The 15111-nt window shown below is 39.9% G+C and overlaps 1 protein-coding gene across 1 annotated transcript in view; it reads right to left on the reverse strand.

The window, feature by feature from the left end:
- The window catches only part of LOC108698938 (polypeptide N-acetylgalactosaminyltransferase-like 6), a 547280-nt gene that overhangs the window by 389214 nt on the left and 142955 nt on the right, over positions 1-15111 (reverse strand). Inside the window, exon 2 of the mRNA XM_041589177.1 lies at positions 4220-4328. Coding sequence (XP_041445111.1) covers positions 4220-4328 — 109 coding nt within the window. The remainder of the gene's footprint in view (positions 1-4219; positions 4329-15111) is intronic.

Raw genomic sequence — 15111 nt, forward strand, 5'->3', positions numbered from 1 at the left:
GAGCTTCACTAGGGTTGTTACCTTTGGGTTGGATATTGGACTTTTGTACTGAACCCTACTTCCACCTTAGTGTTATGATCAGTGGCCTAATCATACAACAACCAACGACAGGAGTTCATAAAAGAAATTAGCTTTTATTTAGAAGAATAAACATAAAAGTGGGCACAAAAAGGGCTAACTGAATGTAGGCACTGGCAAATCAAGGCAAGGTGAAGATAAAGTCCAAGGCACACCACAGTAAGGCTTGATGCAGAACAAAGTCCACTATTCAGTAAACTGAGCATGCAAACAAGGGTCAATATGCAGAGGAAACGCCTATTATAGGCAAAATGACCAGCAGGGAAAGGGACCAATAAACTGGCAATGAACATTGGTGTTAGTGGGATGATTTCAATTTCACACCAACTTGACTCACTGAAAAGAAATTTCCTAGAACATCATACCAAGCCTGCTCTGTTAATGAGCATCTGACCAGCACATGCCCTCTTACTTATCCACCTCCTGCTATGGTGGAATCCATAAAGACACTGGGTGCATGTTCACTGCCTCTTTATACAGGAACAGAACCAGAAATGGATGTAAACCCCTAGGAAAAATGAAGAATAATCCCCTCCCAGAGGGCATCGGTGACTGACCAAGACTTACTGCAGTAGATGAAAGTTAACCCTATTAGTCCCCTACAAACATATCTGTAATCAATGGCTCTCCCATTGGTGATGAACCACAAGTCCACAATGTTAGTTAAAATATGATGATAAACATCCATTTGCTACACATATAGAATACAAATTGTACATTATGTTGTACTTTTTTCCATTTCAAATACATTACCGAAAGGGAAAAAATCATGGGGAGGGTCAGGCTTCTCTTACATAACCCACAATGGCACAATTTAAACTTGACAATTACTGCAATTTACTCCATCCCCTGCTGTACTCCTAATGGTATGCACAATAAGCAATAATAATAGGTCACAGGCTAAACTAATTTTTAGCATTTCTTGTTGCTCTGTCTATGCTTAAGTACAAACCTTTCACCTTGCTATAAACAAGGCTGTCAAAAAACATGCTTCATCTTCATCTGTAGAGCCACCTAAATATTTGTTTTATTCATTGTTTATAAATTCTCTTACTGGTCCATTCAAACAAATAGCAGTTTCCAGCAATATTGCTTGCCATGTTTTTACTTAAATGAATTGTATATCCTGTCATATCATTTGCCTCTTAGTACATCAGGATTATGAAAACTAAATAATTCTAAATACAGGTGTGGGGCCTATTATCCAGCTCAGGACCTGGGGTTTTCCAGATAAGGGGACTTTCTATAATTTGAATCTTTGAATTTCATTGTTTTGCCTCCAATAAGGATTAATTATATCTTAGGTTGAAGTACAAGCTACTGTCTTCTTATTACAAGGATAAAGAAAACACTTTTTAAAAATTTGAAGTATTTGAGTAAAATGTAGTCTATGGGAGATGGTCTTCTCATAATTTTGAGTTTTCTGGATAACGGGTTTCCAGATAATGGATACCATACCTGTGGCAATGACATTGTATCTGAGTATATCAAGGAGCAAGGCAAACAGAAAGCAAAAACCTGTTCTGAACAATAATCTACTAGTGAATTTATTCGCCAGGTGCGAATTTGCATGGGAATTCCCGCAATTCGCCGGCGGCGAATAAATTCACGAATCTGCTGCGAAAATTCACCGGCATCAAAAAAATGGCCCACGTCAAAAACTAGACGCCGGCGCCGTTTCGCTAGTTTTTCGCTGTTTCGCGAATTTCGCGGGAAATATAATATATTCTAATATTAATACTAGGTATGCAGGGAGAAGGTCAAGGTAATGGCTGCTACCAGGTTTTGAAAGAAAACCTGCCATTGTCAAAAGTGTGACCCCTGGGACCCAAGGGCCCTTTAATATTTAAATCCAACTAACTGAGAAGGTTTAGAAAAAATGGCAAATATAAATATTGACCAAAGGAACTTGGTTTAAAAATGATGACACAATCATCCACATATTATAAGAATAATGATGTTATTAATTTGTATTCATTCTTTATTTACAGTCAGAAGTGGGAAATTACTGCTGACCAGATTCATTAACTTCATTTCAAGAATTAATTAGATGTACCCAATCTGTTTTCCAAGATGAACTATAGCAGAATTAATTAAGACTGCATGAACCACATAGGATATGTTGCCCTTTTAATTGGGAAGAATATTGTCCCTAAGCAAACATAATATAACACATTAAGGATTACTGCTCATACTGTGTGCTTTTTTTCTATCAGCCTTTTTCCTAGTGGAATACAGTTAGGGTGAAACGCTCTCTTTTTTGAAGAAGAAGATTTGCATGATGAAAATTGATTTAAATATTACATTTACTTAATTTATTATTTCTTAAAATATTCTGACATTAATTGACATTTTTATTTCCATAAATTAATCTTTTTATTAGAAAATTATCATAAAGTAGGTCTAAGTTGATATAAAAGGCCTTGAGTAGCAATATTTAGTTGACTTCTCCTTTACATTATACATTTCTTTCCCAGAGTATGCACTGCAGGACATGTGCATACTGGTGCCAGTGTAATTAGTGGTAACTTTTCCAGTCCTGTCAAAATATCTGGGATGCTTCCTTTGGGGAAAGATAAAGGCAGATTATAACAACCCTGTTCTTTGAATGATATTTGACCTTCAATAAAATTGCAGAAAACCTGTTGAACTTGAGTCTCAAGAGATGGTTTTAAATATTTAAATAAACAAATTAATGCATATGTCCAGGCATTAAAAAAAATCAATGTAGTCTTTAGTAATGAACATGTGAGGAGTTTAAGGAGCTAATATAGCCTTATTATTAGTGATATCTTTTTTTGTAACTTACATTTTTATTAAGTTTTTCACAGTTACATTTAGCATGTCATTTTAAGCATCACAATGAGAAAGCAACCTTGTTGTAGCCAAAAATGCAACTAAATATGTATATAATTAGGGGCCGATTCACTAACTTCGAGTGAAGGATTCAAAGTAAAAAAACTTTGAATTTCGAAGTTTTTTTTGGGCTACTTCGACCATCGAATGGGCTACTTCGACCTTCGACTACGACTTCGAATCGAAGGATTCGAAGTAAAAATCGTTAGACTATTCGACCATTCGATAGTCGAAGTACTGTCTCTTTAAAAAAACCTTTGACCCCCTAGTTCGCCATCTAAAAGCTACCGAAGTCAATGTTAGCCTATGGGGAAGGTCCCCATAGGCTTGCCTAACTCTTTTTGATCGAAGGATATTCCTTCGATCGTTGGATTTAAATCCTTCGAATCGTTTGATTCGAAGGATTTAATCGTTCGATCGAAGGAATAATCCTTCGATCGTACTATCTGCGCTAAATCCTTCGACTTCGATATTCGAAGTAGAAGGATTTCAATTCCCAGTCGAATATCGAGGGTTAATTAACCCTCGATATTCGACCCTTAGTGTAGTATGCAGTGTGTTAACCGTAGGTACACAAAAAAGTTTAGTAATTCTAAAACAATTAAAAAAAAAGGAACAATAAAGGAAAAAAAGGAACAAAAAAAACTAAAGCTATGTTTCTTCCATTAGGTACAGTTACACAGCTCACTTAATAACTAGCCTTTTTTAATAAAAGGTAGCAGGTGGTGGTGTGCTCCCTAAAAGCAATAAATTACTTTCATATAAATGAAGACAGTTACCCTTCTGGGTTACCCCAAGCTCATATAGTTGATATTTCAGAAACACTTTAAATTGGGAGGTTTTGCCAATAATTTGTATGGAGCCCAAATGGCAAGAAATGTAGTGGTCGTATTTTGAATATTTGCAATAGTGCTTTCATACAGTATTTGTAAAAAGCTTTCTTTGAACCTCCATTATAGAAGGTATTGCCGCTGACTTCCATTTTGTAGTTATTGTGATACAAGCCATAGTTAAAATGTGATTGACCAGTTTTTGAGTTTAATGGGGCAGATTTATCAAGGGTCGAAGTGGATTCGAGTGAATTTTCGAAGTGCAAAAAGTTCGAATTTCGAAATAAATTATTGGGTACTTCGACCATCGAATAGGCTACTACGACTTTGACTTTGATGCAAAGTAAAAACGTTCTTTAAAAAAGAAAAAAAATACTATACTGTATATACCTATTGTCAGAAACTGATACTTGATAAAAGGAAAGCCGAAATGTTCATTTAGCAGCCATTGTTACCTGAGCGCAATGCTTCCTTCTGGATACTCTCATAGTCATGCCAGTCTTTTCTTCTAAGGCCATCTGTCCATGTGTAGAGCTGAGCCTCACTCACTCCCAGTGAAAATGGCTATGTGAAATAAAGAATAAAAAGAAGATACATAAATATTTATTTTGTTACTGATAAAGAATTGTGATATCTAAAATGATATAAATATTTACATTTTAAAAATTTTGGGTTTTAAAAGTAATGATACCCTCTCAAATTCCATTCATAAGGAGTCATCCAGCTCAAAAATGTGCTAGACTGGACAAAAGGTTATAGTTACAAGAAACACATTATATACAATTTATTTATATATTCCACTTGGGCACAGGGAGCTAAATCAGGCAAGGCATATGCCTTATGTTAGTGCCATTACTGACAACAACCAGACATCTAAAGGTGGTAAAATTACTGGAAATTATTAAGCCGAACTGCTGAAAGAAAATTTCATTTCAATTAATGTTAGGGAAGGGCAATACATTTTCAGGAAGATTTGTCACCCGTGGTATCAAGATTTTAATGCGGGTAACAAATAAATGGATGGGTGTATACATTGAACCAAAAAGATTATATACTAAAACAATCAACAAATCAATCAAAATAAGAGGCATACAGTTTTCTGTGAAGCACAAAAGTTACTTTTTAAATACATACTGTTATTTATTAAACATTACAAATTGTTGTAGGGCAGAGACACAAACATGTTTTTGTTAACATTAAGGGGCAGATTTATCAAGGGTCGAATTTTGAAGTAAAAAATACTTCGAAACTCGACCATCGAATTCAAATACTTCAAATTCGAATATCGAATTCAAACTTTTTTCCTCAAAACTTTTTCTGCACAAACTACATTAAAATCAATGGATTTTTTGTGTGCGACTTTTTTGAACACAAAATACATCAGGTCAATGGACGTTTTGTTGACACATTTTTTGTGCACTGAAAACTTTCGTGGCTACATTTTGCCATGGTTTTATAAAAATAATTGTTTATGACAATATGCAAAATTTTGCCACAAATCCATGCCTGACAAAAATATTTTCTAATCACTGCCAATTGTGTTCTTGTTTTTGCTTTTTGTTAAATTAAACTTTCATAGTTTATATTTAACTTTCCACGAATTTACATGCATTGACTTAAAAGAATTATAATAGCATATTAAGCAAAGAAAGCAGCTTTTGGCTGTACCAATTTTAGCAGGCTTTCCCCAGAGTTCCATTTGCGACACCTGGCATGTAACTTCAGGCTATGTGTTTAACTTGGGATAGTCCTGAAGGGGCTGCCTACGTACACAGCTACATACAGCATCTGCCTCACTGTTTGATTCCAACATTAACCTGAAAACCCTGTGGGATGCCAAACTGGTAAAGCACATCCTGGACTCCATGGATCTAGCTCCTCTAGAAAAGATTTAACATCTGGTTCAATTATTAAAAAGCATAAGGTGAGAAACTCTAATCCAACTATACCCAAAAGATTGCTGCATTGCTGTTTTGCACCTGTCTTACAGTGAGCCAAATGTACCTGAAATAAGTCACAGTACTGATCTTGATAATTTTCTTAACACATAGCACTGTAGTTTTACATACAGGAAAATAAAGTGTAAAAAAAGAATGCAGCTGCAAGAATGGTTACATGGGGAGGCTGATTTATCATTTTTCTACTTGATAAACTGACAATTTAAAAAAACATAAAATGTTACCTTATTGGTTTAAAAATTACAGAAGAGCAGTGGGGCCAGCAAAAAAAAAAAATTCTGATTTATGACTTTTAAAATTCATAATTATGACTTTGAAAAGTCAAAATTATGACTTTTATTCTCATAATTATGACTTTTTAACTCATAATTATGACTTCAAAAAGTCAAAATTTTAATATCATAATTATGATTTTTTTAAAAAATCTAAATTATGACTTTTATGACCGAATAATTTTTCAACCCATATATAAAAAACCTTTTCTTCTGGACATTTTTTACTAAAATCCTTTTTAACCATTTAATCATTTACCAAGCCTCATTTTTTAGCCTATTTATTGCACTGCACTTTATTGGTGTAATTTATTGCAATATCATTTTGCCAAATCTATTTTGATTAACCACACTTTATATAATAATTAATGAATGAACTTATTTATTAAGGGGTGTTATTGGAATCTATTGGTGGGTTAATACACCCTTTGGATTCAGGAATAATCCAATTTTTTTTTTTTTTTTATCAGTCCTTGGACTGATTGTTCTCACCTTATTTAATTGCACTAGCACTTTACCTAATTTATTAGTCAGCACCTTTATGAATGAATTATTATCATCATTAATTATTTTGGTTTTGTAATTTATGGTTTGAGTCTACTTGGTATAGATATAGTAACCCTCTATTTGGTGGGGTTTCTTTTTTCTTAAACAATAGTAATAGAAAGAATGTCTTCAGTTCAGTGCAACTGTGCAAGGCTGAGAGCAGCGAGAGCCACACCAAGCAGGCCGCCAGCTCTCTGCCTCTCTCAGTCATCACATCAGTGACATCATTGACGCGTATACGCACATCGCGGTGCACCGCACAGTAGAGATGTCGCGAACTGTTCGCCGGCGAACTTGTTCGCGCGAACATCGGGTGTTCGCGCTCGCCGGAAGTTCGCGAACGTCGCGCGACGTTCGCCATTTTGGGTTCGCCATTGTTGGCGCTTTTTTTTGCCCTCTCACCCCAGACCAGCAGGTACATGGCAGCCAATCAGGAAGCTCTCCCCTGGACCACTCCCCTTCCCTATAAAAACCGAAGCCCTGCAGCGTTTTTTCACTCTGCCTGTGTGTGCTGAAGAGATAGTGTAGGGAGAGAGCTGCTGCTTGTTAGTGATTTCAGGGACAGTTGAAAGTTTGCTGGCTAGTAATCGTTTTGATACTGCTCTGTTATTGGAGGGACAGAAGTCTGCAGGGGTTTGAGGGACATTTAAGCTTAGGTAGCTTTGCTGGCTAGTAATCTACCTTCTACTGCAGTGCTCTGTATGTAGCTGCAGTGGGCAGCTGTCCTGCTTCTGATCTCATCTGCTGACTGCTGCAATAACAGTAGTCCTTGTAAGGACTGCTTTTATTTATTTTTTTGTTGTTTTACTACTACTACTACTACTACTACTATAAGAGCCCAGTGCTATTAGTCTAGCAGTGTTGGGGAGTGGGACTGGTGTGCTAATCTGCTGCTCCTAGTAGTTCAGCAGCACCAACTTTAATTTTTTTTTTTTAATATTCATTTTTTTTTATTTTACTTTTTTTTATTTTACTACCGCTGTAGTAGTGTATAAGTTGACCTTTTAGGCATTATTTGCCCTGTAGGCATTATTTGCACACTGTTTTCTTCAACCCGCCATCTAGCTGTGTGACCTTGTTCACATTCTGTCTAAATATCCATAATATTACCATCTCCAGAAAAAACACCGGAGTGACTTTTTTCAAGCAGCCATAATATATTTTACGTAATCCGTATCCACCGCTGTAGTAGTGTATACGTTGACCTTGTAGGCATTATTTGCACACTGTTTTCTTCAACCCGCCATCTAGCTGTGTGACCTTGTTCACATTCTGTCTAAATATCCATAATATTACCGTCTCCAGAAAAAACACCGGAGTGACTTTTTTCAAGCAGCATTCATATATTTTACGTAATCCGTATCCACCGCTGTAGTAGTGTATACGTTGACCTTGTAGGCATTATTTGCACACTGTTTTCTTCAACCCGCCATCTAGCTGTGTGAGCTTGTTCACATTTTGTCTAAATATTGATAATATTATCGTCTCTAGAAAAACCACTTGAGTTACTTTTTTTCAAGCAGCATTCATATATTTTACGTAATCCGTATCCACCGCTGTAGTAGTGTATACGTTGACCTTGTAGGCATTATTTGCACACTGTTTTCTTCAACCCGCCATCTAGCTGTGTGACCTTGTTCACATTCTGTCTAAATATCCATAATATTACCGTCTCCAGAAAAAACACCGGAGTGACTTTTTTCAAGCAGCCATAATATATTTTACGTAATCCGTATCCACCGCTGTAGTAGTGTATACGTTGACCTTGTAGGCATTATTTGCACACTGTTTTCTTCAACCCGCCATCTAGCTGTGTGACCTTGTTCACATTTTGTCTAAATATTGATAATATTATCGTCTCTAGAAAAACCACTTGAGTTACTTTTTTTCAAGCAGCATTCATATATTTTACGTAATCCGTATCCACCGCTGTAGTAGTGTATACGTTGACCTTGTAGGCATTATTTGCACACTGTTTTCTTCAACCCGCCATCTAGCTGTGTGTATTATCGTTTCCAGAAAAACCAACTGAGTTTTTGTTGTTGTTGTTGTTTTTTAAAAAATAATGCCAGGCAAAGGCAGGCCGCCACGCAGAGGCCGTGCTAGGGGCCGTGCTGCTATGCAATCCTGTGGCCCTAGCAAATTGCCCAGTTTTAAAAAGCCAATGACCCTGAACTCCCAAAATGCTGAAGAGGTAGTTGACTGGCTTACACAGCACACCCCATCCTCTACCGTTTCTAACTTTACCACAACATCCTCCTCATCCTCCACTGCTATGGCCACCCCACGTAACACTTCCTCCACCACCGGTGCCCCTTCTTCACTGGGGTCAGAGGAGTTATTTTCCCATGAGTTTCTTGAACTGAGTAATGCGCAACCATTATTGCCAGAAGAAGATGAAGGAGATGAGGACCTTACACCAGATTTAATTCTGGCAGAGAACACGACAGAGATGGACATAATGAGTGATGAGGAGGAGGTCCCCGCTGCTGCTTCCTTCTGTGATGTGTCAGAAGAAATTGATGCATCTGAGGAGAATGATGATGAGGAGATTGATGTTTTGTGGGTGCCTAGTAGAAGAGAGCAAGAGGAGGGTAGTTCAGATGGAGAGACGGAGAGTCAGAGAGGCAGTAGGAGAATAAGAAGCAGGGAGGACAGCCCGCAGGGATCAGTAGGGCAACAACATGTATCGGCACCTGTGTTCAGCCGGCCAACGCACCCGCCATTGCCGCCAATGCCGCCAACTTCTACTGTTACCGCCAGATCGCACACTTCCAAAAAGTCAGCAGTGTGGGATTTTTTTAATGTGTGTGCCTCTGACAAAAGCATTGTAATTTGCAATGAGTGCAGTCAGAAACTGAGCCTTGGTAAGCCCAACAGCCACATAGGTACAACTTCTATGCGAAGGCACATGAGCGGCAAGCACAAAGCACTTTGGGAGCAACACCTCAAAGGCAACAGGCAAACTAAAAGCCACACTCCTTCTGGTCCAGCATCTTACTGCTCTACCTCTGCTCTCCTTGACCCGTCTGAACCACCCTCCACTCCGCCTTCCACCTTGACCACCTGTTCCCATTCCCAGTCATCTGCCACCAGCCAAGTTTCTGTGAAGGCCATGTTTGAGCGTAAGAAGCCAATGTCTGACTGTCACCCCCTTGCCCGGCGTCTGACAGCTGGCTTGTCTGCACTCTTAGCCCGCCAGCTTTTACCATACCAGCTGGTGGACTCTGAGGCCTTCCGCAAATTTGTAGCAATTGGGACACCGCAGTGGAAGGTACCCAGCCGCAATTTTTTTTCTAAAAAGGGAATACCACACCTGTACCAACATGTGCAGAGCCAAGTTACCGCATCTCTGTCACTTAGTGTTGGGCCAAAGGTCCATATGACTACTGACGCATGGTCCTCCAAGCATGGTCAGGGCAGGTATGTCACCTACACTGCCCACTGGGTGAACTTGGTAATGGCTGGGAAGCAGGGAATGGGTAGCTCAACAACAACAGTGGAGTTGGTGTCACCGCCACGGATTGCACGCGGTTCTGCCACCACCTCTACTCCTCCATCGCTCTCTACCTCGTCTTCTTCTTCTTCTTACTCTGCTGCTGGGTCCTCCTTCTCCTCCTCCACACCTGTGCACCCCCAGCTCCCCCTAGGCTATTCGACGTGCCAGGTACGCCGTTGTCACGCTGTCTTGGGGATGACGTGCCTGGAAAGCAAAAACCATACCGGATCTGTACTCCTGTCATCTCTGCAGTCACAGGCCGATCGGTGGCTGACCCCACACCAACTGCAGATCGGAAAAGTGGTGTGTGACAATGGAAGCAATCTGTTGGCAGCGTTGAGACTAGGCAATTTAACACATGTGCCCTGCATGGCACATGTGTTAAATTTAATAGTCCAACGTTTTGTCTCCAAGTACCCAGGATTCCAGGACGTTCTCACCCAGTCCAGAAAGGTGTCGGCCCATTTCAGACGTTCCTACACAGCCATGGCACGCCTTGCTGACATTCAGCAGCGCTACAACATGCCAGTCAGGCGTTTGATTTCTGACAGCCAGACTCGCTGGAATTCAACGCTCCTTATGTTGGAACGTCTGCTGCAACAACAAAGGGCCGTCAACGAGTACCTTTTTGAACTGGGTGGTAGGACTGGATCTGCACAGCTGGGGATTTTTTCCCCCGTTACTGGGTGCTTATGCGCGATGCCTGCAGGCTCATGCGACCTTTTGAAGAGGTGACAAATATGGTCAGTCGCACCGAAGGCACCATCAGCGACCTAATACCCTTCGCTTTATTCCTGGAGCGTGCCGTGCGACGAGTGACAGATGAGGCTGTAGACCAGCGTGACGAGGAGCTGGAAGCGCACGATTTCTGGTCGGAATCACCAGAACGAACCCAGGCACCTGCTGCAACGCAGGGAGAGGTGCCAGAAGTGGAGTCAGAGGAGGAAGGTGGCTTTGTGGAGGAGGAGGAGGAGGACCAACAGGAGCAGGCTTCCCAGGGGGCTAGTGGTGACCTTTTGGGGACCCCTGGTCTTGTACGTGGCTGGGGGGAGGAGACCGTGGATGATGCAGTCCTTGATAATGAGGAAGCGGAGATGGATAGCTCTGCATCCAACCTTGTGAGAATGGGGTCTTTCATGCTGTCATGCCTGTTGAAGGACCCCCGTATCAAGAGGCTTAAGGAGAAGGACCTGTACTGGGTCGCAACGCTACTAGACCCTCGGTACAAGCATAAAGTGTCAGAAATGTTACCAACATACCACAAGTCCGAAAAGATGCGGCATTTACAAACCAGCCTGCAAAACATGTTGTACAATGCTTTTAAGGGTGATGTCACTTCAGGAACTCATCAACATTCCAGGGGCAGAGGTGCCAGTAATCCTGCCACGAGCACACCTGCAAGGACAAAGCCCTTTGGCCAGTCTGTAACGTCAGACATGCAAATGTTTTTCTGTCCAAGGCAGCGCCACAACCCTTCTGGATCCACCCTCAAAGAACGCCTCGACCGGCAGGTAGCGGACTACCTGGCATTAACTGCAGATATCGACACTCTGAGGAGCGATGAACCCCTGGACTACTGGGTGCGCAGGCTTGATCTGTGGCCAGAGCTGTCACAATTTGCCATGAACCTCTTGTCTTGCCCAGCCTCAAGTGTGCTCTCAGAAAGGACCTTCAGTGCAGCAGGAGGGATTGTAACTGAGAAGAGAACTCGCCTAGGTCACAAAAGTGTCGATTACCTGACCTTTATTAAAATGAATGAGGGGTGGATCTCGGAGGGTTACTGCACGCCGGAAGACTTGTTCTGACTTCTATGCAGCTGTCCTTCTCTTCAAGCCTCATGACTCCACACACAGCTGTCCTTTAGCGTCCTCCTCCTCCCTCCGCCACCGTTACAAACTAGGGTGCAAACCCTACTGGTTTAATTTTTTCTGGCCTCTGTGCTTCAGTGGCTGCAACCAAAAAAACTGGGCAAACAATGTCTACAAGGTCAACGTATGGCAAAAAATGACTATTTTCAGCATTTATATGGCATATTTTTTCTGGCAACTGTGCTTCAGTGGCTGCGTCCAAAAAAATGCATATTTTCTGCATTTATATGGCATAATTTTTCTGGCCTCTGTGCTTCAGTGGCTGCAACCAAAAAAATGCATATTTTCAGCATTTATATGGCATAATTTTTCTGGCCTCTGTGCTTCAGTGGCCGCAACCAAAAAAATTTATATTTTCAGCATTTATATGGCATAATTTTTCTGGCAACTGTGCTTCAGTGGCTGCGACCAAAAAAATGCATATTTTCAGCATTTATATGGCATAATTTTTCTGGCCTCTGTGCTTCAGTGGCTGCAACCAAAAAAATTTATATTTTCAGCATTTATATGGCATAATTTTTCTGGCAACTGTGCTTCAGTGGCTGCGACCAAAAAAATGCATATTTTCTGCATTTATATGGCATAATTTTTCTGGCCTCTGTGCTTCAGTGGCTGCAACCAAAAAAATTTATATTTTCAGCATTTATATGGCATAATTTTTCTGGCCTCTGTGCTTCAGTGGCTGCAACCAAAAAAATGCATATTTTCAGCATTTATATGGCATAATTTTTCTGGCAACTGTGCTTCAGTGGCTGCGACCAAAAAAATGACTATTTTCAGCATTTATATGGCATATTTTTTCTGGCCTCTGTGCTTCAGTGGCTGCGGCCAAAAAAACTGGGCAAACAATGCCTACAAGGTCAACGACGTTGACCTTGTAGGCATTGTTTGCCCAGTTTTTTTGGCCGCAGCCACTGAAGCACAGAGGCCAGAAAAAATATGCCATATAAATGCTGAAAATAGTCATTTTTTGCCATACGTTGACTCAACGTATATGGCAAAAAATTACTATTTTCAGCATTTATATGGCATATTTTTTCTGGCAACTGTGCTTCAGTGGCTGCGACCAAAAAAACTGGGCAAACAATGCCTACAAGGTCAACGTATGGCAAAAAATTACTATTTTCAGCATTTATATGGCATATTTTTTCTGGCAACTGTGCTTCAGTGGCTGCAACCAAAAAAACTGGGCAAACAATGTCTACAAGGTCAACGTATGGCGAAAAATTACTATTTTCAGCATTTATATGGCATATTTTTTCTGGCAACTGTGCTTCAGTGGCTGCGTCCAAAAAAACTGGGCAAACAATGCCTACAAGGTCAACGTATGGCAGTTGTTTAAAGAGAACAGTAGATTACTAGCCAGCAAAGCTACCTAAGCTAAAATGTCCCTCAAATCCCTGCAGACTTCTGTCCCTCCAATACAGAGCAGTATCAAGCAGATTACTAGCCAGCAAACTTACTATCATCTGTCCCTGAAATCACTAACAGCTCTCCCCCTACACTATCTCTTCCAAGCACACACAGGCAGATTTTTCAGATACATTTTTGCCCTTGATCCCCCTCTGGCATGCCACTGTCCAGGTCGTTGCACCCTTTAAACAACTTTAAAATCATTTTTCTGGCCAGAAATGTCTTTTCTAGATGTTAAAGTTCGCCTTCCCATTGAAGTCTATGGGGTTCGCGAACCGTTCGCGAACCGCTCGCATTTTTGCGCAAGTTCGAGAATATGTTCGCGAACTTTTTTTCCGACGTTCGCTACATCCCTACCGCACAGAAGGAGCTATTGCTTGCCGGCTAGAGGGAGAAGGGGAAGGAGATGGATTTCACCCAACTGGGTGACCATGATTACTGAAAAAAATTATTAAATAAACGCTTGAAAAAAGTAAGCACCAACCATTTGGTTTTTTGGTGTGCAATTAATGTGGACATAGTCTTGCGGTAACATAGGTGTGGTTTAAAGTGGGTGTGATCTGAAAACAGGGAGTGGCTAACACTGGCTTCCGTTATCGGCCCTCCACCATGTAGATTGGAAAAATTGCAGCCCTCGGTACCATAGAAGTTGGACAGCACTAATTTAAAAGGTTGTATCTGTTTATCAAGGACCTACAAACAATTTTTAGATTTTATAGTCCTGTAGAGAACCATGAATGGCATTTGACCCCTATATACCTTCTTGTGTAAATAATAAACTATTGTATTCTACAGAGCCTATTTGATTATTTGATTGAGTGGCTATAGTAATATATGCCCTGGTCTGTTCATAGATATACAACATGTTTTTAAACCCCAGCAGTGCTTCAGAAGCACATATACATACCAGTACATTAATGTAGATGCATGCGATTTTTTTATTTTTTGGTGCTTCCTGTCCTTTAAAATCATAAAAGTAAATACATTATTTATTTAAGACAGGTTCAAGCTATTAAAGACACTAAGGTTAACATATAAAAAAAAAAAATAAAGCTGCAAAGCAGATGGTTGGCAAAGAGAAAATCACACATGTTGAGAGAGAACTGAGGAATTATATCACCTCTATTAAAAAAAGGTGTAACATATACATAAATCTGTAGGATGTTTCATGCAAGTTATAGATTTCTAGCACAGGAAAAAAATCTGATACCAATGTTTTTTTATTAAATCAATTCTGTCCGTACAGGTTGGATAAATGGCTAATGGATAAATCCACAGTAATAAACAACTTTGACTGGTATTTGTTTGGTATAAACTGGATAATGAACTTCCTATAAATTAAAATATTATGGTGCTTGAAAACTACTACTGTGGTAATTAGCCAATCAAAACAAGATGCACGAAAACCTACGTTAGCTAATGTATAAGTTTCCTGATATTCAGAAGCAAAGCCCATGTGTTTGTGTTTACCTCAGCCTACTCGAAAATCATTAGTGAATTCTGTATAATGCACAATTTAAATCTGACTAAGATATTCAAAGGCAGTGAGAGCGTCCGTCTCAAAAGTCTAGTGCATTAAATAAATCTTAATGCATTTAAGAAAGCATTGAGTAAAAGACATGCTCAGTGGTGAATTAGCTATAATATTTAGTGGATTAGCGTAAATGTAAATTTTACAATTAATTTGAGCCTTGCATACTGTGTTTGCCTTGAAATAATATATTAAATATGAAGCATTGTAGACTGTAAATGAATTAACTTGGCATGAAATAAAAAGGGTTTTAGACATCT

The sequence above is a fragment of the Xenopus laevis genome, chromosome 1L, assembly GCF_017654675.1.
Source record: "Xenopus laevis strain J_2021 chromosome 1L, Xenopus_laevis_v10.1, whole genome shotgun sequence".
NCBI classification, from domain to species: Eukaryota; Metazoa; Chordata; class Amphibia; order Anura; family Pipidae; genus Xenopus; species Xenopus laevis.